We start from the raw sequence: 27,518 nt of genomic DNA, 5'->3' as shown, positions 1-27,518 counted from the left end.
GCACCCCCCCAGCCATCACCGACCTGTCGCTTGTTTCCCGCTAAAGGCTGAAAGAGGAGTTTAATTTCCCAAAATGTTATTAAAAAAGTGATTCTGCCAAAAGGGACGTTATTGGAAAGATGAAATCTCGCTGCAGACAGTGCAGTTGCTGTAATCTCAAGCTTTATCCCAATAAGAAAGCTTTTTTGTGTTATAATAATAGTGCTGGGCTTTTCTGCAACGTGTTCAGAAGAACGTTACAAAATGCTGATTAACAACCTTTATTTAAAATTATTCCTAAAAAGTCATTTAAGGAGACCGAGCCTTGAAAATTTTTGCTGTATCATTTATGAGCATTTAACTTGGGAACCATAAAGATGCCTCTTCCTCTCTTTTTCCCATCAGAATCAATTAAAAAAACCCCTAAAACTTTGGTTAAGCCTTTAAAATTTAGTAGCTATACTGGCAATTTTTTTTCTTTAATGTTTCTATTGCTTTTTCTTCATAATCCTTAACAGACTCCCTCTCATCTTGACTAATAATCCCTAACAGACTTCAGCCATTCTTACAACAAATACTAGTGGCTGTGCATAAAAATCAACAGTTAATTTAATAAAAGATGTGAAACACCAGAATCACGAGGGTTAGATTAGAAATTAAGAAATTTAATTGGAGGCACACTAGAACTGGTTGCCAAAAGGGGCTGAGGTTGGTTTTTTTTGGCGTGTTAGCTCTTTGTGATCTCCGCGAGCGCCCGGCAGGTGTGAAGCCACTGGTACAGGTATTCGGCTGGAGCAAAGCCCTGCTGCCACATTGCTTCTTGAGGGACACCTGGGACAAAAAACCAGCTGTAAATACAACAGGGAAAGTCAAAACTGTGAGCAGTGTTGCCACAAGAACAGAAGATCTTTCCCTCAGCAGAGTTTACCCTGAGTCCAGTAATGCCAGGAATGGTGATGCTTTGAAAAGCACACAGCTGTATTGTGACAGTGACCTGTCAAGTACTGGCTTTCTACTATAATTTATCTGGTTTTGTGGTGGGTGCCCTGTTGTACAAAGTGCTCTGCTATATTGTAATGCTAAACCAGCACATATATATGGAACATATGGACATTACCTGATGTTCATTTTAAAGGATTTCCCATAATTGTGACTTATACCTGCATTCACACCCCTGATCTGACACTGCTCTCTCAGAATAGGTTCCATCCTGGGAAACCAACCTTTCCTAGCACACCAGCAGTTTCCAAAGCTACATTCTTTAAGTTAATTAAACCTACATCCCTAACTGTAGGAAAACTGGATGCTCTAGGCCTGTTTTGTTCTTTCCAGTGAATTAGTTTAATACGTATAAGGAGAACACATGAAAAGGAGCTATGACTGCCACAAGTGCTTACTCTTTATCAGCAGGCAGGGTACTGTTGATAAATATCCCCAGCTAAAGTAATAACTCTTGTCCACGTTTGGGTTTTAACAGGCCTCTCAGACTGGTATTAGATCATGAAGAGAGAGGTCTCAATGAGAACAAGTAATTTCTCTTGCAGAGATATTGCAAATAATAGTAACAGCCTCTTGACTGCTCTGGCACCAAAAAAAGCTCACGTTCATTAAAGGAGAGAACGACAGACTGAAAAGCAGCTCCTGTCTATGGCCCGTGAGTACATTAAGCACTTGGCAGATGGTGTTTATGAGGAGGACAGCTCACACTGTGTGTTCCTGTTTGGAGTTGGGTCAGTCCCTAGGGCAGGGCATGGAGGCCTGAAGCAGATTTGCTTGCCAAAAGAACCATCATTCTTCATATGTCTTTACATATTATTTGCCAAAAGAACCCTCATTCTTCATACTTATCGGGAGGTTTACAATGAGATCACTTGTTCTGGAAGGTTTCAAAGCTAATCTGCTCTCCTTTCCTGAAGGCAGTGAATTTTGAGTCTAAATTTAACAGGTTGATTTCTATTGACCAAAAACATTGCAGATATTTAGGACCCTTTATCTGTTGTTTAATCTATTGTGAAATCAAAGTTAATTTCTGAAGTAAGGCCCTTAAAAGCAGTCAGCCGAACGTTGCCATTGACACGGTTTCATTGTTGAACCGTGCCTGGTAACCTCACACTGAGTTTATAATATTTACCAGTGATGAGGTCCAGCAGCAGCTCTGCTTGAACTTGCACAGATGAAGCAGTTGGATCAAAGCAATAAATCTCCTGAATCAAATTGTCATCGAGTTTCTGCAATGCAGAGAACAAAAAGATTAGGGTGTTTGTGAAAAGCTTTGTGAAAGACAGAATGAAAGATAGATGAGAAACATATAGGAAATCTATAGGTAATGAATTATTTCACTGCCATTTCCCCCTTGGCAAATTCCACTGTGTCTTCTTGGAGGAGGAAGAATAAATAACAAACTCTCAACAATTTGAATTCTCACCAGTTTACACTGATTCCAGCTCTCAGTCTCCTCTGAGCCCTTCCAGTCTGAATGCAAAAGCAACAGCACAGCCTTAACTACATCATGTACCAGAGCTGGGGGTTCTGCACAGCTCTTTATTCCAGCAAAGCTCTCAGCATCAAGTTTCCGGACACACTCACGCAGCTCCTGCAGCATGAACCGGTGGAACAGAATCCCCGCATGCCTCACGTTTGCCACACGTTCTGCCTCTGCAATCAAAAACAAACCTCTCAAGAAGCTGCTCAGAAACATCTGCTACTCAAGACATACATTATAGAGACAGTCTACGTGCTAGATCCCTGAGGGCAACAATGCCTGCTTTAGACCTTTCATTTCAGGACAAGTACCCTGTGAGCCAGAGTTAAAATCTGCCCATTCTGTTTAACTCTACTCTGCTGAGCACCAAGACTTGCTCAGGAGTAGTTTATCTATACCAAGGATTTGTATCTGTCTTTCCATACTTGTAGGAATGATACTTTTAATACAGTTTTGCTGAGATTCCTAATTTCACCCCAAAAAACTATCTCACATCTGTATGCACAATACCCAGCACGTGTGTTGGTTCTGCTTCCTCTAGACACCTCTGCAGGATCTCCGAGCAGGCAGCTTGGGCCATCTTTAGCATTTTCTGCAGGTCTTTCTGTTCCTCAGGTGGTAATTTCTTGTGCTGTCCGATGCTGATATCAAATATGCCGAGAGTTTGTCTTGATAGGTCATGGAGAGGTACTGCAATGTGGTATTCTCCATGGATAGAAGTGAGAGTGACCTCTGAACTTTCTGTGCTCTTGAACAGGTAATCTCTGAAATGAAATGTGCTAGGCTTTACCATACTGGTTTGTTTTGGTGATTTACTTAGCATATTTAAGTAAGATGTCATTCATCTCTTGTTGTTAAAATAAAGGTATTACATTACTAAATCATAGTTTGTTTCCTTGAACTGATATTTGCACAGCTCTAAGTATCATCCAAGGCATATACACAAAGGAAAAAGAGCATTGGGAACACAATGTTGCTTAGCCAAGGTGATTGCTGAAAATCATGAGACTTTAACTAATGTTGCTTTAAAAGCAGTTTGCTGTTTCTAACTGCACTGACGTTTGTTCGACAGAGTTTTATAAAAAGTAAAAACAGCTGCTGGAACAGCAAATGGCTGTTCAAGCAACTTTGACAACAAGGATGATATGCTTAAAAGACAAGTCTGTGAGGATTTTGGCAGTGGAAGGAAACAGAGAATTGAAGGAAATGAGACTAATATGTCCAGGAAAAAATACAGATTATTCTAAAGAGCAAAATGGTTCTGTGCAGGCTGTAACCCTGCAAACCTTGGCAGCTCAGCTGGTAAGCATTAAGTCAGAAGTTAAGTTTTTGCAGCCTAAAGTCAAAGAGAAAATACTCCTCAGCCCTTCACAGTTCAGTGCCATGTGCGTACGCACCAGAAGCCTTGATAGTGAGAGAGCTGCAGCCAGACACTCTCTCAGGGCTGCACTACCAGGGGCTTCATGCAATGTAGGTCAGCCTGATGCAGACTGAGTCAAGGAGCAAAGGAGACCAGCCCCATTGCAGGTGCTGCAGCCTACCTGAGGAGGTTTTCCTCTCTGAGGAGAACAACAGGAGAGCTATGGATTTCCTTTTGTCCCGTGTTATCTGTAGTGATCCTCTTGCACAGAGCATAGTTCTGATAAAGAGAAAATTGAGGTTTAGCTGCATCCAAGAAAGCAACAGATATTTTGAAGCTTGGAGAGGGAGGAAATGGTTTCTTTCTCACAGGAAACTCCTATGTACATTCAAGAGCAATGGGATGGTTTAAAGACATCTCCCAACAATGCTTAGTTTTATTCCCAGACATACATGAAGAATGTGCCCTGGACCTCCCTCAGCCAGACTATTTAATCCACCCCAGGCTTCACACTGAGGAACACCCACAGGCCTAGAGATTTCCATTCTTTTTCCCATCCTCTTGCAGTCCTTTCTCATGTCATGTTTGTGTCAGTGTGGTTGACACATGAAAAGCACAGAGGGGAGCGAGTGACCTGGCTATCAGGCAGCTAACAAGGGAACAGTGCCTAGCCTGGAATGACAACAGAATGCTGCCAACATAAACCATGCTTATCAGAGGAAGCAGCTGAATTATGGCTGCAGCAGATGTCATACAGACTTTGGGATGACACAGGATCAGTCCTAAATATTGCATAAACTTTTCATCTTCTTAACTCACTGGTACATGAAGCGACAAACTTCCCAGGGCCCAAGTGCCTGCTGTACAACTGGAATCTGACCTGCACAGAGCGGGGCTGCCTTTACAAGCTGGCTAATTGGGAACCAGTCACTTCCTGAGCTGTATTTATGTCTTGGCTGCTGACATAAGTTCAGAACAAAGAGTAATACATTAGCTGGAACATTCTCTTGTCCCTATAAAATACCGTAATTTTGACATGCAGAGAATCTCCAAAGAGAAGCATTTCCCTTTGTGGAAGTCCCAGACAGCAAAGCTGTGGATGGATGGATGGGTGGGTGGGGGGTTCTGCTCTATTGGTTGCTATGCAGCAGTTAGCACTGAAGTAGGAGAATATTCCCCTTTCCTATGGAGAAAGGGTTATACTAGCAGTGCTCTTGAATTCTTTTACATGGGTGGATGAAAAGAATGAAGAGGGATCTCCCTTACAGGGGGAATCTTCCCTCTCTACCTTTGTAGACCTTTTGTTGCACAGGCAGGCACAAGAATCTTGTGCAGACTTCAGCTTTAATGATAAAACCACTGGGAAAACACAGGCAGCTGGAGATGGCACGTCCTCTCTAAAGCAGCCTTTCAGCCCCTGATGATTACAGACCTTTTCTCTGCAGTACCTTGTCTTTGCCAGGTGCCACCAGATAGGTTGTGACAGTGTGGATGCTGGGTGTCCTGGGATACAACCAGTCCAGAGCAGTGACAGCCACTTGTAGGACATTTTCCCTCATGCAGATGTGGTGGTAGGCTTTGCTGAATGCATGGCAAACTCCCTGTGAAAGCAGAATTCCACCAAGTGAGCCAGACAATTCCGCATGATTTGGGGAGAAAAAAGCTGAGGAAATGTTCACGTTGTAACAAATTGCTTTAATCAGAATTTGTAAAGCGGAAAAGTGGCTGTGAAATGTCCCTTATCAAATAATGCTCTGAAGTACTGAGTACCCGGTCACGGCCAAGTCCTTCACAAGACAGAGCTGATTTTCAGTGGAAATAGCCAAATGGACTGGTAAGGTTGGCTTGCTGCGCTCCCTGCTGCCCAGATGATGCAACCACAGTAAGGCTGATCCCAAAGACCATCCGGACGGCTGTCGCTTACAATTATTCCACCACGTAAAAAGTAAGGTTTCATATCATTTTATAGAAATAAACACAAATATGAGATTGAGAGCTTGAGGAAATAAAAGCTGCTATCTTTGGACTTTGCACAAAAGGTCAATTAACTTCCTAGTCAGGAGAAGATTAAATAAATTATTGATGAAGTGATACCTCAATAAATTTGAGATCAGATGCTAATCAGCAGGATACTGCTAAGGTGCTCTTCTAACACCACTTTCACCATATACTGCAGAACAAACGTAAAATTCACAAGATTTTTGCAGGTTGGAGTAACAAACTGCTTTCTGATGGTGCCCACCTCGTAGAAGGTGATCTCATGGGTCAGGAAGATGGATTTCTCACACTGGTCCTGAAGAGTGTCAAGTCCTAGAATGCCAAAAACTCTCCAATGAGCATCGTGCAGGGGCAGCACCAGGAGTGAACCTTTCCTCTCCTCCACAGGGCGGTCAGAGTTCCAGAAGTGAACATTTCCATGAAGCTGAACTCTTGGAACATAGACTGGCTGTCCCTGGTCAATGGCTGCAAAGCTGAAATATAAGTTTATGAGGAGGTTTGTCAGGAGGAGCAGAAAACCTTTAGGGAAACAGTAAGTACTGCAGCTTTGATCTCTCCCTGTTTTTTGGCATCAGAGAAGGAAGGTGTGAGCTCCATACCCTGACCACACTCAGCAATACCACATTTACCACTTGCATCCCAAAGGCAGTGGTAATAAATAGGCACATTTCATCCTTAGGACATTTTAAAAACATCAGTTAATAAATGGAATGAAGAGGAATACAGAAGCAAGCAGCAGTTACATTTAATAGGTTAGAGGCAGCAATGTTTGAAGAGACAAATATGTCTGGCTTTTGGAAATGACAAGTGAAGAAGCATGAAAGCTGTTTATAGCATAAACCCTAGGGAAGGAAAGGCATTGTTCTCAAAAATATCCTGTGGATATAAACTGGCGTAAGGGAATTAATTTTTAAAGAAGAAAATGTAGGCCCAGTGCCACAAACATTTGCTAAAGGATGAGATTTATTAGACTGTGAGCTAATCTCCCCAAGGAAAAGAGTGAAATCCCAAACAGAGCAGTTCTAAGCAGACCATGCGGAGTATAGGATAGGAGTATAGTGTATAGGATATTGGCTCATTCCACAACGGTCTCTTGGGGAGATTTCCTCTCTGGAGTACTCCATCAACCTCAGTTTCCAGTGCATCCCAGACACTGCCCTGTACATTCCAAACAGTTTTGAGGAAAAGGAGCAGTTATTTGCAGTTTTTCTTACCTTACTCCTTTCATGTCTCTGTGCAGTACCTGGTTTAGGACGTAGGGAGCATCGTCTGCGGTACAGGCCACATAACGCAGGAGAACCTGTCCCTGCTCTGGGGACAGCTGGTTCTCCTCCAGAAGGGCAATATATGCACTGATCCTCTTGTTATCCCCGTGGGCTTCCATGTCCTAGCAACCAAACATTTCCCATTACAGTCTGTACATTAGCCACTGACACTTATTTCATGGACTTAGCACTTGTTTAATTTTTGCTGTGATGCTGCTCTGGGTCACTGAGTTTGTGTCACCACCCCCATGACGTGGCTGTGTCTCTGCTGTGGCCGTGTCTGCCCAGTGCACTCAGTGACAAGCACAAACACTCAGTATTTTGATTGGCAAGGAAAACTGATTTCCTTTTCCCTGTTGCTAATGGGGAGGAGTAAATAGAAAAATAATGCCTAACTATAATCTGTGCCTGAGCAAAATCCTATGGATTTCTCCTCCAATAGGAGATTCCTTTAAGAATAAAACAAGTGACATAATTGCCACATTTACAAACCTAGACAATACTGCAAAAACACTTCAGCTACTGAGAGAAGTTTGGCTGTAAGGAGGGCTTTAATGGCAAGGACAAACAGCTAAAATTGCAGCTGTAAATTAAAAATGAAACTATTTCCACTACAAATTAACCATTTTTGTCCCAAACTGACTCTGGTGTGTTTCATTTTAGAAGCTCCAAAACTACAGCTGTGGATTTCCAGGTCTGATCTGAGTCAGCTCTTCTGTAAGTGAGACAAAATTGTTCATGAGATTCCCTCTGTACTGGCAGAGCAAGGATGCCTACCTGGGACAGGGCTTTAAACACTGCTTTGTACACTGGTTCCATGCTTGTTCCGCTGGTCTCAGCCGCTTGCTGGATATCTTGCAGCCATTTCCTCCTGGTTGAGTTTTGCAAGCTCTTGGTGTGACTTTTCCCCACCCTCGTGGTCAGGAATCTCACCAAGTGATCAATAGTTTCATCCTCATTGCCGGTGAACTCGGAAGCAATTAACTCGAGGAAAGTCTGGAATGCCTTTGGGGATAGCTTCCCCACTCTGCTGAGCTGTGGGTATCGGGAGCAAAGCTGCTCCTTTGCTAGTAGCAAAAAACCAGAAAATAAGATAGGGAAAATCTAATTGATAATCAGTTTTGCAAAATACGAATCAAGACTTAAATTGGCTTTGGGTGGAGTCCATCCAGTCCATCATTCTAGGTTTCTTTCAGCTATCTCCTACATGGAAGTGGTCCCAATGGCAGGTAACCTCCAGTTTCCAGACTGGACACAGCCTTTTCTCTAGATGCCTGCTTTTCCTCCTGAAAAGAAGGGAAGAACCCCGCACAGCCCTGGTTTCTCTCCAGGGGCTGGTTAATTCCTCAGCCAGTCTGTCAGAGCTGTCCCAGCGCGGCGCGGGCTCTGCCCAGCCCCGGCTCTGGGCTCACGGGGGTGCTCTTGCACAGCCGGAGAAACGAGCAGGCGCTGCCTGGCTCCGGGAGCCCGGGGGTCTCTGTCACTGATGCTTCCATCATCTCTTCTGCATCCTGATTTCAAATCCTGTTGGACCCGAATATGTCCCTGCTCATGGCAGGGTGTTGGACTAGATGATCTTTATAGGTGCCTTCCAATCCAAACCATTTTATCATCATTAGCACTGATTTTAGCTGTAGAAGTAGCAAGTACTTACTTGGCTCCAGTCATGGTGGAACTGACTGTTAATGCTGCCTTATCCAGCCCATCATCTACGGAACATTCAGTATTCTAATTTAATTTCTGGTTTTCTGACAGAACTAGGATGGAGAATTTTTTGATCATATAAAATGTTTGGATTTTCACCTCCACTTTCTCCTCACTTTGAAGAAAGGGATGAAGAAAGGGAATACGCATGAAGTTGAATGTGCTATGATCACTTCCTTCACTACTGAGCCATAGCATAATGAATTAATTTCCCCATTATATCTAATGCTACACTTTAGGACAATCAAGTAATTCTACTCACTTTTTACTCTGTGTTTCCATCCAGGAGAAGTGAAATGTCTGTGAACCCTTCCCCCAAACCTGCTTGTTCCACATCCTTGAGAGATTAGGTTGAGGCTGCTAGAAATAGTTTATGTTGCTGGTAGGTGGTATTGATTTTGCTATGCTCCCTTTCTATTTATTTGTCCTTTATTTTATGAGCCCTTCATGGAAGGGACTGTGTCCTTCCATATTTCCGTGGTATGTTCTGGCATGCTTTGAATACAAGGGAGCAGTAAACTGCCAGTTTCTCCTGGCTGGACAGCCTGGAGATGATTAACTGTGACATGCTGGTGTGCTCCCCACCCCACCAGCTGCCTCCAGTGAGCTAAAGGATAAAGAGATTTTGGTGGTTGCCAAAGTGAGCCATTTTTAGTGATTTGCAGCAGAACAAGCAGCATGAAGATGAGCATGGAGATGAAAAAACCAGTCCTCTCCATCCAAGCACACATGCAGACATGTTCATAATTGCTAATACAGTGTTTCAGAGCACCTTATGCCCACATGTTAATATGCATGAGGCTGCCAGACAGGTTCAGGCGAACCTGCAGCATTTCTGCTGGACCTAAGTCTTTTCTATCAAGGACCAAATTTGCTAAGTTTATGCAGTGAAATAAACCAACAGAGAAATGAGACTCGAAGCTGCTCTGTAATTCATGAGAGCTGTGTGACAGTGTGGATAACTACGGGTTATTTGAGACCCATAGAAAGGGAAAGCTGTTCTCTGCTGTAAGGTACATTCCTGCAGGAAGCACAGTAAAATGTATCTATTAAAAATAGCTGGATAACACAGATGGACTGGACTAAAAGTGCAAACATGTCCTCAGGCTTTATGTGTGTTTTTTCACTGCCATATCACATGTATACACATTGCATGTTACAGCTGAAATAATTTTTCAACACATCCCACTGTCATGAAAACATCGGGCTACTCTGCCTGGGAATCTTGCACAGGAGGAGGGGATGGAGCAATGCATTAACAAATAGGTCTAGGTAACTGTTCCTTTCCATTTTACACCTCATACTGTGTATGCTTATGACTGCTTACAGAAACAAAGTGGTGCTTGCAACAATGTCATTAGCCCTGTCACTGAATGGTTGAAGGCCTCCTGTGTTCTCACAGAGCAGAGATTTTCCTTACCCTTCATCAAGGCCACTTTTCCCATGCCTCCCTCGAATCTGCTCAGAACAGCAACCACCTCTTTCAGGTCCAGAGACCCACATGTATTGCTGTCCCACTTTTCAAAAAGTGCCTCCAAAAGCTGCTTCCTTTGGGCCATGTGAGACATGTGGTGAACCTGCAACAGAGGAAAAGTTTGGTAACTCCTGGACACTGATGCTGCTTTGGTAACTCCTGGACAATGATGCTGGACACCACACAAGTGTGGACACTCTGCCAATCACATCATTCCTATGGGCCAGGCTGAATCTGTACATACACGGCTCAGACCTAGAGATGAATCATCAAACCTGGGAGATACTTAGAAACACTAAACACAGGTGACAGTTCAGTTTACCAGGCAGAACTAGCACTGCAGAGTTATTTCACAGTGAACAAATGAAGCCTGTGCTGGATTTAAGGTGAGGTCAGCTCAGGTAAGTGCAAGTCTCCCAGAACACAAATGTCTTCCCAGCAAGAACTAACCACAGCCTTGTCAGTGACACCCCAAGATGTGACAGTTCATCTTTCTGTACACTGTTATTTTGCTGGTGCTGCCCTGAAGTGTGTGGGCTCCAAGCAAATATATGTTACCATTTGTCCTCTAAACCCAGCATAGAGGGATAACTGGCTGCAGTGGAATTCTCTCAAAGGCCAAAATACTGGCAGTGTGTGCTGTGTTCAGTGAGGACTATGGAGCCGTCAGATCCAATATCTCATCCAAATTAGGTCAGCAGCACAGAGGGAAACCAGAAAGAGATCTGAGGAAAACACAGCTAGAGAAATGCACCACAAAACAGACCTGAAGTAATATGAGGTACCCTGATGCTGGGCATGAGGAAGGGGAATTTCTTTTTTCAACACATGGCAAGAGCACCTTGTAACTTAAACACAAAGAAGCCTGTGCACACATCCAGCCATGCACATAGCAAACCCAAACACACTTGTTTTAAAATCCTCCCCAAATATCCACAATCTTCTGTGTACATGCCAGTGCAGTAGGTCAGAGATCAGGTTCTTGGCTATTATAAAGGTGAATAAACAGAATGGAATGTTTTGGGCTCTTTCACAATTAACTATCAACTGTTGTCTCACTGAGTCCAACTCTAGGACAGACAGAAAACCTTTTACAGGATGAGTCTGTCATCACTTCCAGAGCTGAGGGCTAGGGAGGGAGCATCTATATGAAAACAAAGGGGTAAAAGGTCTCCTGAAGAAACAGAGGATGCAAGGCTGCAAATGGAGAGCTCTGCCAGCATGAGATTAACAGTTGACTTTGCTAAGTGTCTGTAGGCATTTGCTTGGTTTTTGTTTGGATATGGGATCAGCAAAACTTATCAATATTTACTTTTTCTAGTTGTTTCATTTTTTCCTCTTTTGTCTGTTTGTATTCTCCTTTGATAAATGCAGTAAGCCTCTTCACAGTAGGCAGAGAAATGTCTTCACCAACAAAATTGTCCATGAGTTGTACAAACTGTGGCAGGGTGAGGGAGCTTGCAGCAAAGGAACTCTCAGTACAAGAATCCTGATGGTTCTGAATCTCTGCCACGCTGGGACCTGAATCTGAAAGGCAGAAAACACCGTGTGTCACAGGAAGCCAAATGCTGCCCTAAAGCCAACCACTTGGCAGCTATCAACACAGTCCTCAATCCTGCACTTCCTATCCAGGGAAAATTACAGCTGAATACAGACTGACTCCATGCTGAGTAAAGGCCTTAATCTGCTTATACTGTTCTAATAGTAGCTCTGCAGATCCAGTCTGGCATGGATGCCATTGCACAGCCAGGTCAAACCCTGACTACAGGTGAGCTGGAATTGCTGTTACTCAGCAGGGGGCTGTCTGAGACAAAGACCTCATTGAGGGACTGCGTGTCCCAAACAAACAGGATGCACATCCAGGGACTGACTGAATGACAGGGTAGTGCTGTGCACTGGAAGTTACCACAGAAAGCTGTAGGTACCAGGGGGCTGTACCATCAGCTTTACAACCCTTTGCATAATGAATCTGTCACTGGATTGCTCAGACAATGTAGACCCAGTTCTTGCAGTGCTCTAAACTGTGAGACACAAGAGTGTTCACAGAGTGCTAGCAAGGAGGTTGGCCCTTCTAGGATGTTTAAGAAAATACCTCTTTGAAACACACAGTTGTCTGATCACAGCCTTCCTAGAACAAGGGCCTTTGTAGACAATGAAGTATGATCATTCTTTGGAAACACAGTGAGAGATTAAAATAAAAGGTTCCTGCTAGATGATCTCATAGCACATCTCCCTACAGGTAGTCACAGTCTAAAAATTATTTAAGTAATTTCTAGATTTAATGTGCTCAGGTTCCTGTCCTGCTATAGTAATATTACAGAGTGAAACAGAACATAAAGTTTCTCCTTATTATAAAAATGCTGCTGCTTCACAAAGTCCCTACTTGAATTAAAGTGTCTGCTCAGCACCTTGAATACAGATCACCAGCAAAGTGACTCACCTGCCATCCTGTGAGGGTAAAAAGCTCTGAAACCTTGGCAGAAAACACCATGCTGAGAAGATAGCAAAGCTTATGATCTTCTCTACTCAGAAATCACTCTCAGGGTTTTGAAATGGATTTAAAACACCCTACAGCTAAACCAGTCCAAATACAGACATTAAAATTGGTTGAGGTGTGTCAGAAAAAAGGAGAACACTTTACCTTTACCCAGGTCATGCAGAAGGTCCTCATCCTGCAGTCTTGTCTCTGAGCTTGTCTGTTGGTCAGACTGGCTCTTGTTGCTTGCAGGGGTTTCTTCCACAGCCTCTGCAGCCGGAAAATCCTGTTGGGAATCAGTGACATCCGTGTCTGTCACAGCTCTGTCTCCTGAGGCCGTGGTTGGAGCTTCAGGTGTTGTCTCTGCAGTTCCATTGTCCTCTTGGCTAATTTGCCCTTCTGATCCAGGTTCTCCATCTGAGGTATGATCTCCTTCCATTTTTGTTTCTGTCTCAGGCTCTCTACCCAGGCTAGATTCCTCTTCTTCCTCTGGTTTTCCAGATCCAGGTTCTCCATCTGTACTGAGACTGTTTGCATCAGAGGCTGATCCTGGCAGAGCTTCATCCTGTCTGTCTGCAGTTCCAGGCTCAGCTTCCCTCTCACTTTTGATGTCTTCAAGGGAGCTGGATTTCTCACTGTGTATGGTATCTCCATCCAAATCAGTAGCTTCAAGGCCAGTGCTTTCCACTGCTGACACAGCATCCTCATCTTCCTTGCTCAGCTCAGCACCACTTGGCTCTTCTGCTTCACTTTCCTCTTTGGAAATACCTCCAGTCTCAGCTTCACTCATGTCCATTTCTTCATCAACTCCTTCTGTAACACTGGTGCTCATTCTGTCAGTCCCTTGCCCATCATCATCTACAGTTTCATTTCCTAAAATCTCTCCCTCAGAAATTTCTGTTTCAGACAAGAACAAATTTTCACTGAGTTCCTCACAAACTTCCTCGTCACCAAGGCCTCCCCAGAAATCCATAAGATCAATATCTTGCAGCTTAATTATTGGCCCTAAAATAGAAAAAATATGGGTGAGATGATAGTTTGCATTGGTTTTATGTTCTCTAGTATTGCATAAGAAAATTTAAAGAAAAAAGGTATTGCCAAGTAAATACAAACTACCAGAAAGTATCTTCTGCAAGGACACATCTCAGGAACACAAAGCTTCAGAATAATGTCTTTGCCTGCAGAGATCTGCACTTCTGGCTATGTATTACACCACTTTTCTTTTGAAAGAAATGTTTCCTCATTCTCTACACTAAGAAGGAGGGATGTAATTCATCTTGCATTTGATCTGAGCAATTAATGAATGTCCAATATCTTTAAAATATTTTACTTTCATGCAGATGATTCCCTGCATTTTTTCTTTATCTTTCTGTGTGCCTGGAGGTATTTTAGTGCAAACACAAAATTAACTTCTAATATTGCCCAGTAAGAAAGAAAAATTGTTTCAGAAAGAGTCTTTCTTTAATTCTATTTCCCAAAAAGAACTTCAGAATTGTGTAGCAAGGAAAACTTTTGGATGCTGAAGCATTTCTGAACATTGCATCACAGTTTACAAAACGTGTTTGCAAATTCTGGTGTCTAGATCACAGCACTCCTTTGAGTCCTTTTTTGAGCTCTGTTCATTTCTGATAACACTTATAAAATATATCTGAACTATCCAACCTTGTGTGGGCTCACAGTGTTTTACCCACAGCTGAAACATCCCACGTGCTCACACTGTCTGGGGTTCCAGAATTCCCACTTGTCAGCCATGGGGCTTCTGTCATAGAAGTGTCTCAGCAGGGCCAGTATTTTTTGTCTATCCAAGACACCAACCTAGGCAAAAAGATTGCAATTATTGGGTTTTTCCTGTGATTCTGGCGACTTACATCAACATTTGCAGCACTACAAAAGCACCATTAGCCAAGAATTACCTGTGACTGATAATTATCCATTACCAGAACATCACTACCAATTTCAAAGAAGTTAATTTATTTCACAGAGGCAAAAATTTCTTCTGGGCTGAGCTGGAAGTCCCCACACATATTACTTTGCAGGCTCTTCCTCTTCCATGTCCTTGACAAATTACAGTGAGATAATTGTAACTGCTCTGCCAAAGGAGTTCTTCGTGTCAAGATCAAAGCTTCAACATTTCATACTCTCGGGACAGATATTGATTGCCTGACAGTACCATGGAAGAATTTTCATGTATTATGGGCTGTGCTGTATTACCTTAGTGACTGCACATTGTAGTTTGGGTTTGTGCCCCATCACCTCCTTTGAAGTGTGATGTATTAGCCTGGAAACATAATTAGTCCAAAAATCTGAGCTGTTATGACAACCTCCCTAATTTCCTTTTAAAATTCATAGATGTTTGACCACAGAGGTGAGAGAGGTATCAGCAGTTCCAGTGCAGAGGAAGGTGCAGAGTTTATTAAATCCTTGTTGCTCAGGGTGAGTGTACACAGATGACAAACCCAGGAAAAGGCAATGAAATGGGTCATTTCCAATCAGGAAATTGTGGGGTTTAAAAAGTAAAGCAAACCTAAATGATTGCAAGTTTTCCATTTTATGATGTGTTCCTGTTGTCATTATTTAAGTCCTGCCACCTTTGTAATCTCCCTCCCATTAGTGAAATAAAGTAGTTAATTAGGAAACAGATTTACTTAAGTTCATTATTTGTAGTGAGTAGCTTTCCATCTGAATTATTGATTTCCTTTTCACATTTTGTTCTTAGATTAAAAACTGCAGAATGTAAAATTCACCAGGCTTTTAAATCCTTGTGAACTTTTCCTGTCCTTAGACTAAAGAAATAAAGGAAGAACTTTGCTGTTCTTTTCTGGAAATTATTTCAAAATGACGGCATTGTTTATAACCTGAAACTGTAATTAATGGCACCAATAGTTAGAGGATTTGGAAACAGCTCAGAGATACACATTGCACCTACTGGTGAAGTTAATGCTGGAACTAAGTGAACACATCACATTTGCTGGTACTGCAGCACCTTCCTCTACAGGGAACTGAAAGTTCCTGAAGAAAGGACCAGAACTGAAATGTAAGAAGCCATCTGGTCCAATTTTAGTGTTTCAGACTCTGGTAATTTAATTCCTGCTGGTAAAAAAATGCTGAAAATCAGGGTTGAATTTCAGCCATGGGTGGGTTTGGAACAACAAATATCATCACAGAATTCTGCCCCTAAACTTACAACATGTAGGTCCTGATTCCCAGTATCTTCTGACATTAACATAACCTTGCACACCCCTTTGCAAACATTTCTTCTTGCCTGTTTGTCTTTCAGTTGAATATATCAGATCGGGTGCTGATCCATTTAGGAGATGCACAAACACTCAACGTTTTTGAAGACGTTACCAGATCACTGTGGAATATTTGGATTCTCCATTCAGCATTTCCATTACACACACCTAATTTTCCATTCAAATTTCCTCAGCTGTTACTTGTCACAATCATCTGCTGGTTGCCCTGAACTTTGCAGTACTAATGCATAATCTTACTTTATTAAAAAGGGAATAGATTAATAAAGTATTATTCAAAAGAAAATAAGGATGTTGTTTTGGGATTTAGTTGCCTTTTTGGCATACTAAAATAATATAACTGGAGGATTTAGATGACTCAAATTCTTGAAGAGTTTTTTGTTATTTGGATCCAATAATTTTATTTTTATATAAAATATATAAATATATAAAAATAGATAAAATAGCTGAAATTGTCAAATATTAATAGGGGTTTATTTACTTATTTAAACATTTCCAATTTACACAGACTTGCCATTTTAGCAGGGCTCCCTGTTATTTCAGGACACTTTTCCTTACAACTTGCTCTGGGAAGAACATGTCACAGTACAGCCCTCTATAGAAGAGAGGAGCACTACAACAAGAAACCATTTCCAACTCCTCTCCCCAGCTGTGCTGTTTTCCCCAGTTCCTAAATTTAGTAGAAAAGGCGACTTTTCTTTGCACTTGGTGTGTGACTAAGGAGGCTGATGACAGATTCCTGCCCACCTGCCCTTCATGCTGCACTTTGCGAGCAGGACAGGTACAACCTCCCCTCTCCACAACAGAAAACCATCTGTGTTTGTACAGCTGCCCAAAACTCGGGGCAGCTTTAGTGCCCAGGGAGTTGGAACACATTGACCTATTTTTTTTTTGTCACCTAGATATTGGCAGGTGATGATTCTCAGCTGTTTTCACCAACGTTCTGTGACCTATGAGTAATTCCTTTGGCAACACAGACTAAACCAGACTTGCCATTTAATCAGGGAGAGGTCAGTGTTTAACCACTTGATTGTTTTTCTGGAAATGTGATGTGCGTATCCTGAACCCTACAATGAGCTTGTTAGTGAGCAAGAGAGAAGAACGGGCACTCAGAAAAGGTCATGAGAAAGCAGACTTTGTTGTTGCTGTACTTCAAGAAAGATAGTCAGGAGTGTCTCAAACTTCAGTAGCTTGAAAACTAATCTCTGACTAAATTCAATTTCATTTAAAAATCCCGGGTTTAAAACATCTCTGGAAATTAATGCATAGTTATAAAAGAAAGTGATAGAATTGAGCACAGAGACGACAAGCTTAAAATTCACAGATCCATTGCCTTTTGGGGTATTATAGCAGTGATCCAACTGTGTTCTGGGATTGTCTTGGGAAGTTGCTGCTGCAGTGTATGGTCCAGGCTGTCCTTGCTGAGCTGCCATCCTTCTGGATGCATGCATTCGAAATCATGATGATGATCATGTGGATACCTTCTAATCTGACTGTCATTTAAACACTGCTTTCTCAGCTCCCTGGCCCTAATTGCAGCTCATTGAGGCAGCCAGCCACACTCACCATGCAGACTGGAATAACTGCCTGCCACCAAACAAATGGAAATTAGGAACTGAAACAACTGCTTTGCTGTGCTTTGCAGAATGGGCTCTACAGGTAATGGATCGCATTCAAGTGGTAGAAGTCCTTGGGTTACTTTGCATTTTTATCTCCCCTGTGGGTACAGTAGAACTTTACAAAAGAAACCAGGTCAGGTTTAAAAGAGCTGCGTGGCCCACGCGACACTTCAGTGAACTCAATTTGCAGGGCAGGGCTACCTCGGAGCCTGGAAACCACAACTCTGTGCTCTGATCAGGTTTTTTTCGGCAGCAGTGGCGTCATTGCTGATAGCTGCTCACTCCTGTTGTGTTAGTATTTTTGGCTCTTTGCCTCTGAGATTCCACTGGGATTAGTAGCATGGAGATGGTGATCACTGCCACAGAAATAATAGGAAGAAAGTCACTTTAAAACATAAAAGGAAAGAAGGGATCTTTTGGAAATCCTTGGCAAAGACAGGACTCAGGTTTATACATCCCTGTAGCCAGGAGGATCCATCACAGCCCTTCTTGACAGAGTTGTAGGAAAGTGAAATGTCTCCTAGCTGGGAAGCAGACACATTTCTTCCCTCATCCCTGAAAACAGCAGCTTGCCTGCCATTCTCTAAAACACATTACTGGTGTTGAAACGAGCCCTGTAATTCCTTTCTTTTGGCGGTAATGACATTATTAGCATGACATTGTAGAGCACAGTTCACTCTGGGTAGGCGCTGCAAGCATCGCTGGAGGAGTGCTGGGTGGAATATATAATTTATGTAGGGGAGAGAACTAAGGTTAGGGCAACTGCTTGCTCTGTAGTAGCCAGCAACTGGCAAACTGAGGCTACTCATAACAAGTACCACACTTTTTGGATGAAGCCCAAATTTTTGGCAATAATTTATGCCATTGATTCTTCAGTTCCCACTCTTTACTGATTTTCTAATAAGTCTAGCACTTTTTTTGTTTGCTTTTTAATGGGGATGCAGGTGTACTGAGAGGATGATAGATAGAGCTTAGAGCTGCTGGAAACCAAATTATGGCTTTTGAGTTTCATTTCCAGCTCTGTAACTGACTTACTGTATTTTAATTTCCTGTCCATAAACTGAAGTTCACAGTACTGTTCTCAGAGAGGCTGTAAAGGTGGATTATTTTGCATTTTAAATTTTAACTATGAGATTTATCGATAGAAGCCCTTAAGATCTATAAAGTAATGCAACATAATTAATGCAATATATGTAATTATTGAAGTAATGTGCACATTTGTTAAAGTCAATCTACATCAGATTATCTTTGCTGAAATGTGGCTGAATAGATAAACGAGCACTCAAATATTCTGAATGTGCTGTGGAAGCAGGTAATTTTTACAATTAAAGGCCATGGTTAATTTCTTCTCCAGAATCATCAAACTTCAGTCCCAAGTCATCAGTTTAGGTAATTCAGTTTCTAATTAGCCATCAGTTAATAGGCTATTGGATGTTTCTGTGTCTAAGAACTATGAATTTGACAACAGTGCGGCAGCTATTGTTCCCTAAAATACTGCTGAGTCAGCACAAAGAGAGGATCTAGAGTTGAGACAAAGAAAAAGCAAGCAGTGACCCAGAGAAACACCAAACTGGGAGCATGGCCATGTTGAAATTAGGCTGAGAGCTGCTTTGCCTACCTTTCCATAATCACAATATTGGAAGAGGGCAACAAAAATTTGCCTCTGCGTATCATGTTTTGTTGCTTCTTGGAAGTCCTCAGCACACTTATGGAGATATTCCATGATTTCTTGGAACTCATCATTTGAAACATGTTCAGTGTAGGAAAGGACAAGCTATGGAGAGAAAGCAGCAGTGGACATGGTTAGCTTTCTTCAAGCATTTTCACCTTTATTTGAACTCCTAAAAATCTACTGCATGCAATGAAATATTTAGGAATTTGTAATTTAATCTGCCAACATAACAGACTTGGTGCCTGCTTCGTTCTCCCCTTCAGAAGAAACAATATTCTCCAAGCAAGCCCGGGACACTGCAGAAATGTACCCTGAACAGTTCCTTTCCTGGTCCAGAGGTCACTTATCAAGCTCAGTGGTTCAGAGATGTTGGATCAGATCCCTCCTATGAAATGTTGTGGCTTAAGCTCAATTTTCTTGTGGAGGATTTAAGTTCTCCATGGTTTTCTGCAGCATTTAGTATTCCTGACTTTACTCCCAAGGAGGCATTTTGAGCCATTACATTGTGCAGAGCTGACAGTCACTCAACTCTCAAATGCCACAAAATGAGCATTGCCTACAATTTCAATGTTTAGAGGACCAGTTGGATACAATAAAAAAAAATGAAAGATCCTTTTGAAAATGAGCCTGCTGTCACCCAAGTCCTCTGACACTGGGAATACTACTGACTTCAGATTGATTTTACATTCCAGCCTTGGAGACACTTTAACACTTTGGATTTATAGCCATGTGGCTTTTATGAGCAAAAGCAATATGGTTCTAAAAATGTGGTGTGCATGACATAAATAATAATGGCCATCAGAATAAACCACAATCCCAGAGCCTGGGCTGAATTATTACAGCAGGTTTCTGGAGCCAGCCACACTAACAGGGAGCCCATACAGTTAAAAGGAGGAATTTCCAAAGCACGGAACATTTCCCATTATCCCATTTTGAGAGTATGAATACCTGACATCAGTGCTAAAACATCTTGGACTTGTTGAAATGCCACACAGGCGTTAACCAGCTGAAATATTAATATATGTTATTATTATTCATGTCTATATTGCATAATTTCCAAATATATGGGACAAGTGGAAAAGAGAGGAAGAGCAGGAAAAAAGCAATGGCCTGAGGGGTGGCTGGTAGGAAAGCAGAGCTCCTAATGCAATGTGGGTTTTTTCTTCATTTCAGTATAAAAAGAGGATGTAAGTTGGAGAGAAGGTGGCACATCTGGGGCTATGAGTATCCACCAGCTCCTTGGGGTTATTAGATCCCACCCTGTGACAGAGGAACCTTAAAGGTGAGGCTGTTGGGATAAAGCAGGTTGGACAAGCAGCTTGTTATTTTGGATGTCACCTTGATGACACATCCAAAGGCTCCTGCATACTGTGTCTAACAGCTTCACAGGACACTGTTTTCAAGCACCATGTGGGCAGGAGGCACCATCAGACTCTTAAGCTTTTCTTAGCTGATGTGTCAATTACTGTACACATAATTAACATACATTTATTTATTAACTGAGAGATTTTGACACCTCTCCAAAGAAAGTTGGCACACCTCTTCTTGCTACCCAGAGACCCTGGTGTAGTTTGTGAATACATTGTCATCAAAAACAATGGATCTGTTCTTCTTGTCCCTACTGATCTCACTAGAAATCAAGAAAGCCACATGCAATCATGGAAAATAATCTCACCTTTAGAGCCTGATTCTGACCCTACAAAGGCAATGTGAGCATTTCCCTTGGTGCCAATAGCTTTGTGCCAGACTGCTGGGGGTTCTGTGTGTTAGAGCACAAAGCCTGTGAAATAAACTGTTAAGGTCTGGTCTCTGGGATTTAAATGCTTTTCATATAAAAGACCCCACGAGGTTGTCACGAAGGATGTAAAAATACAACAGCCACTGTTCTGCATTTCTGAAAAAAAAAAAAAACAAACCCCAAAAACAATGATGTGTGAGGTCTCTCTACTGAGTTTCTAAGAGCCTTTAAGTAACTCAAAGCTGCACTGAATTCAAAGAAGAAAAAAAAGTGCTATTTAATTTTAAGGTCCATTAAAAGCAATGCTTTCCACATGGGAGAGGGCCGTGAGCAGCATGGAGGAAGATCATTCTTTTTGGGTTTGGTGGATGATGGAAAGGGGTGAACAAAGGTAAATTGCAGCTGAGGATTAGAAGCAGCCCTGTCCTGATGATGGAACAGTTCCCAAGGGAGGTGATGAAAGCATCATCATTTGATTCAATTAAAACCACACTGGAAGAAGCATCAGAGAATATGTTCTGAGAGAATATTCCTGGCAAATCAGACTGCCTGACAATCCATGTCTTTTGTGCTTCTGATCTCTGTTGTCATATCTTTAATTGAGTTAAAATACAGAGTACACAAAGTATATTTTAAACAGTTTTCTAATGCTAATGGAGCATGAATTCATTCAGTGATTATATATATGTACCATAGGGGTTATGGACTGATGCTTCATTGCAGTGACAAAAGCAATTCTCTGGGCTCTCATTATCCACAATAGTCTTCTTAATTAGATGCAATAATTCTGGGGTTAAATTCAAAAATATCTCATTTCATGCTCAAAAAAACCTTCAACAAGTTACCATAAAAATGCATCTCTGTGCAAAATACCAAACATGTGAGTCTCCTGAGAGGGAAGAAGGCACAAAAAATCACACATGGTTGCTTGGAATTAGTCTCTGCACAGCTGCTTTATACTCTGGTTTTAATTATTATAACAGCACCCACTAGAACTGCTGCAATGAGGGTCTGCCATTATTCCTATTCTAAACACCCCTTTTCACAGGTTTAATTACCCAGCCATAAAATCCTGCTCTGCCACAGGTAGAAATCGCTGGCAAAGCCTTGGCCTGGACAGCCTTCAGTAAATATAGTTTGAACCAATTTGGTTGTTTTCAGCTTGAGGAACAGCAGAGTAATGGGGTGAAACTTCCAACTGCATTTATGATTTTGATGAGTTAAACCCACACTTCTGAGGTTTCCCAATGACAGCTTTTGAGTTTAAAACTACTTGGTTATGCTTCATGAATATTTATGAGACTTGTTGCAGTTTGTTTATGGTTCAGACCAGTGATAGTTCAGGATCAAAGTTTCTCATCCCAGGTCCTCATGGTTTGGTTCTTCTCTGGTTAATGGAACTTAGTCAGAAATAACAATACTGTGAGGATGTTACTAATTACCTCAGGCTAATGGTTGCAGGGGACACCAAACCTCCTGTGAGCAGCCAAGCAAAGTCTAAATTCACAAGTTATTCAGGGCTTTGACATTCTAGAAAGGGACGGGGAGGGGTGTCCGGAAAACCTCTGGTCCCAGAGTAACTTCCCAAAGAGCAGCACAGGCTGCAGCTCTGAGGAAAGCAAAACACTTCTCTCGTGCTGGCCTGAATCGAAGTGTTGAGAGAGAAGAGGATGGAGATGCAATGTGGAATGTCCAGATACAACCAGTGACCTGGGATGCTGGAGAAAGGAAGCCCTTCCCTACTCCCCAGGGAAACGCTGATACTTTGTGACAAACACCACATTCTGAACCAGATGCTCTTATTTCATTTCTCACCTTTGTGAACTCATCTAGGATTACTGTTTTTTCCAACATGTTTAACAGTTTCAGCTTCCTGTCATGGGTTGCTGGTAAAAAAAATGAAGGGATATTGGTTTAGAAAGCAACAGTTGTGATTGTGCATATTGCACACATATTTCTGCACATTGTGCTGTTACATTAACTTTCTTCTCATGTTGGATGACATTTATTTGAGGTTATCCAACAGTAGCTGAAGCATCTGACTGTACAGAGACCATCTAAATCTGCTTGCCTTTCTCTTGCTGAGAATCTGCATTTAGCTATTCAGAATTCTAGAGTCATATTTATTCTTGACAGAAGTTGGTGCAAATTGCGATGATTTTAACAGTACTTACAACTAATTATGTGAGGGAGGAAATGATTTTTGGTTTAACAAACAGATAAAACTGCCTTACAACTCTAGAGACATGGATTCTGCTTTGCAAGAGTGGAATCTGAAAATCATAGTAATTTTCTCAAGAATATGGGAATATTTTTACTGATGATGATATTCAAAAGTATGTTTTGGTCAGCTTCTGGGCTGCTATAATGGAACTGAGAAGAGACATCAAACATCTACATAGGTTTCTGAATGAATTCTTTGAGCACAGACATGCTATTTCGGTTGGCATTATTTTTCTGGGGTTTTTTCTAAATATATCAGGAGTAATGAGAAAATTCGTCATAGAATGCATTTATCTCATGTTGGTTAAGATGTTCCTAAACTGTACATTATCTTTATTAAACTACAAAACACAGTGTAATGTTCTGTTAATGTATATTGAATGCTATTAAATGAAATAAATTAAGAAATGGAGCCCACTGGTGAAACAGTACGAAGAGCACCCCCAGCATCTGGAGAGCAAATATCTGGGCAGGAAATTCCTTCACAACCTCATGTCCCAGGGTCTGTTTGCACTGAGGAACCACAGCTCCACAGCAGGAACACAGGGACTGTGTTTGGCAGTCACACCATGTCCTACCAGTATTGGATGGTTACTCAGAGGAACAATTCTGTAATACACAAAAGGGCTGAGCAAGGGTGAGCTCCAGGCAGAGGTGACTCCAGTAGCAACAGGAGCACTCTCTGGAGTGCTCTGTTTATCATCCCAAATCAGCAAAGGCACATTTGTTATCACTGATGATCATTACAGGCTCTCCATGTAAAGGGCTGGTAGCAGGCTCGTGTTGCCACTTCAGTGTTCCTGGCTCTATTCAATTATCATCATCTGGGGAGGTCAAGTGTGAGCTATATAAAGGGGACAGGAATTATGGAAATCTTTCAGAGCTGAGTGCTCTGGTAGAGAGGCTCTGGGCTGTGTGTCACTGCATGCCTGGGACTGGGCAAGGGAATGGCTTGATGAGGTGGGCTATTGGGAGTGGAGCATTAGGTAAACCTCAGCATTTCCCCTGAAACCATTAAAGGTTACAACACTGTCAGACTTTAATTTTGTTGATCCCACCTTTGTTCCATACCTCCCAGGATGCCAGTGTTTCCAAGACCTCCCGTGAGACAAACACTGTCTGATAGGGCACGTGAAGGAGAAGGCTGGCACAGTGATTCTTAAAAATAGCAGTCAGAACATGGCAATGTCTGGCTAATAAGAGATAAGTGGAAAGGGCCTAAATCTGGTCCTTCTATCTCTCTGAAAGATTTTTTAAACTTTTTTCTATACTTTTTATGATCATATTGACGTTACATGGTGGTTCAGTCTCTTTCCAATCTATCTGAAGACTTGTGGTGTAACTATCCTTAGAGATTCTTCCTCTGTTATCAAATCCATTTGCTATTTGCTCACAGGTCACATCAGAATTCAGTTCACAGCAGCAAAGCTAAGGAAGACACATTGAAAACTTGCCTTTTCTCATATCTTCAGGAATAGAACCAGTGACATCTGGAAAAGACCTCAGAGCACTCTGAACCTAAAAATCAAGGTCATAGTCAGAGGCTTGTGTCATGCAGACAACAGTAGACAATTACAAAAATAAATCACCTGGAATAATCAGACATATGGGCCATACACAAAGGTAAGATTTGTGGACAACACCCTGTCCCCTGATCCTGTGGTGGCAGAGCCATCGCCCATCCTTGTGCCCCACGCTGCCATGACAGGGCACATGCCACCAGCACAAATGCCCTTTTCCTCCTGTCTGGAACAACCACAGAAGGATCTCCCCTAGTTACCAGTGCTGCTGGGATTCTGTGACTGCCATCCACTGTCCACTCCTTGAACAGAGCTGCCAATGCCTCCTTTCTCCTCGCTGTCTCCTCAGCCTTCTTTCTTTCCATCTCCTCCCTTGCCTCACGTTTGTTCTTTGCCTCAGCCTTCATCTTGACCAGCCTGTAGGACATGGGAACATGGATTACAAAGATACCATCATAAGCATACTTAAGATTGATTAAGGCTACCCTAAAGAACAAAACAAAAGGAAGTAACTTTTTGCTGAAATTCCTGTCTATGTGGAAGACATTTAATGGAAAATCATCTGTGCAGCTCTCCTAGTTTTGTGCAATTTCAACAGTGATACATTTTACCTTCACATTTATAATGACATTCATCATTTTTTGTGTAGATGTCCTTCAATTTTCTTTCAATTCTAGCAGGGAGACAGGTGCATAATTTTGCTACAGTTGATTTACCAACAAAATTGCATCAGTCTTCATTGTCTCCAAACCCAAGTACCTTTTCACATAAGCACTTCACTGCCAAAGAACAATGTTCAATGAAATTTCTGAAGCAGCCTCGCACAATAGAGCCCTCAGTGCCTTAGGACAGGGATAATACCTCAGCCTCTCCATCATTTTGAACACATAGAGTTTGCAGGTTTGGACTGTAGCTCCCTTTCTTCCTCCTTTTGTTTTCTTTGCTCCTCTAATCACCCAGCCATGTTTTTCCCAATCCTCCATTTCACACAACAAAAGAACTGAATAAAATTGATCCTGAACTCATCTGCTTTGATTTTTGACTTTGTTAATTTATGAAACGGGGAAAAAAAACCTTTTGGAAGGTCAAAATGCTTAAAGCCAAACGAACAGTTCATATGGAGACAACAGCTCCTGTTCATGGAGGCTGCTAGAATCTTTCTGCACTGAGGTAGCTGCTCATCTTCGTGGCCTTCACACCCTCTGTAGCTACTCAGAGAAAGGGGAATTGCTCCTCTTTTGTACCTGAGAACTCCAAAAACTGTATTTTAACTAACAATTCCTGCTCCCTTCTTCCCCCTGTGTTTCACATGCTGTGAAATGGGTTGATCCCATCCCTGCTCTCTTTTGTTCTTCTGGGGTCATCCTACAAATTATAACCCATCGATATTTTCTTTAATGAACAGAAAGACCTGTTTTACATGTCACAGCAATACACTTTGATCACAGTCAGTTTTATCACAAGGTCCTTGTTCTTCATAGCCATTTGTCACAGAGGTTCCTTAATGAATCATTTGGTTCCTTAATCAATGATGGGCATTGCACAAGTGCTGCTGAGACAGCTCAGCCTCAGGCACTTTGATAGCAGGGGAAGGGTAAAATATTTTCCCATCTTCTGACTCCTTCCCAGAGCCAGAGGAGAGAAGGAATGCAGCAGGTACCAACCTAAGTGGACAAACAGATTTTTCTCCAATATATGATGCAGGCAGAAAGAGAAAAACAGACCATTTGTAGAGGTAGCTCCTCCTCTGGAGCCGTTTGCAAGCTGGGAGCAGAGCCTGGGCTGTGCTGGAGCTGCCAAGGTGCTCTGGTGATTAATTTGGGCAGCATCCAGCACAAGTTACATTCTGTGCTGCACCTGCACTGAGCTGCAGTTTTGCAGTCATTTCTAGGGTCCTAAAACTGGGCAGCTGCATCTTCTGCCTGGTGTCCCTGGGGTGGTTCAAAACTTTTCCCCCTCAGAGAATAAGGGCAAAACAAGGATAACAGCACCAGGCACTCATTGCAAAGTGAGCTCGTTTCTGATCAGACTTTCCCAGAAAAGATGAGATGGCAGCGAGGTGACTTCTCCCTGCAGAACCAAACATGTTTCCTCAGGAAGAGAGCTGCCTGCCTCCCACACAGGGATGGGTGACTCAGCCTGAAGGACTCCCATCCCTGGACAAAGGCTCAGTTTCAGGTATCAGTCCATGTGCATAAGGAATTTCTCCCATCTGTTCTCCTTCCTGCCTTGACTCCCAGTCAGGTGGCAGTTAAGGAGAAACTGGAGGAAGTCCAAGAGAACTCACTGAGGATGGGTAAGTGTTAGATGGGGACCTGTGGTGAATCCTACCTTTCCTGAAGGTACTGTCAAGGCTTCCAGGACCTTCTTTGGGCCCAAGTTTCATTCCTCACCTTTCTGGTGCTTATGTGAGAGATGTTGAGCACAGACAGGCATTGCTCTTGTAGCACTTCTTTCCTGCTTGAAATCCAGTGATTCACATGAGTCTCTCTGCTGTGTGGTGCTGGTAAAATCCTGTGTTGCTGTGATTTAAGAATCCCATGCAAATCCCACAATACAGCCATCACAAATATGTAAATCCTAAGCTGCTGTGAATGCAAATCCCATGATACCACTGGATATGCAAAACCTGCTACAGCCCTGATTACAGAAACCCGCTGGCAATGCTGTCTATGGAGACATTTATTTCTGTAAGTCTTGATAGTCACTTCCTTTCCATCAGCTCTGAGAGCTACAAATTGAGAACCTGTCTCCAAA

General features: G+C 42.2%; 1 protein-coding gene across 1 annotated transcript in view; it reads right to left on the bottom strand.

Annotated features, from left to right (window-relative positions):
• Positions 1–706: 706 nt before the first annotated feature.
• EFCAB5 (EF-hand calcium binding domain 5) overlaps positions 707–27,518 on the bottom strand; it is a gene marked incomplete at both ends in the record, with an annotated part of 29,367 nt that continues 2,555 nt past the window's right edge. Inside the window, 14 exons of the mRNA XM_082294894.1 lie at positions 707–810; positions 2,111–2,207; positions 2,405–2,634; positions 2,972–3,225; positions 4,003–4,100; positions 5,270–5,422; positions 6,064–6,292; positions 7,034–7,206; positions 7,862–8,151; positions 10,209–10,365; positions 11,575–11,789; positions 12,904–13,743; positions 24,696–24,759; positions 25,022–25,178. Coding sequence (XP_082151020.1) covers positions 707–810; positions 2,111–2,207; positions 2,405–2,634; positions 2,972–3,225; positions 4,003–4,100; positions 5,270–5,422; positions 6,064–6,292; positions 7,034–7,206; positions 7,862–8,151; positions 10,209–10,365; positions 11,575–11,789; positions 12,904–13,743; positions 24,696–24,759; positions 25,022–25,178 — 3,061 coding nt within the window. The remainder of the gene's footprint in view (positions 811–2,110; positions 2,208–2,404; positions 2,635–2,971; positions 3,226–4,002; positions 4,101–5,269; positions 5,423–6,063; positions 6,293–7,033; positions 7,207–7,861; positions 8,152–10,208; positions 10,366–11,574; positions 11,790–12,903; positions 13,744–24,695; positions 24,760–25,021; positions 25,179–27,518) is intronic.

The sequence above is a fragment of the Coloeus monedula genome, assembly GCF_965178545.1.
Source record: "Coloeus monedula genome assembly, chromosome: 20".
NCBI classification, from domain to species: domain Eukaryota; kingdom Metazoa; phylum Chordata; class Aves; order Passeriformes; family Corvidae; genus Coloeus; species Coloeus monedula.
The sequence above is the reverse complement of the archived record's forward strand: the minus strand, read 5'-3'. Positions and strand labels throughout refer to the sequence as shown.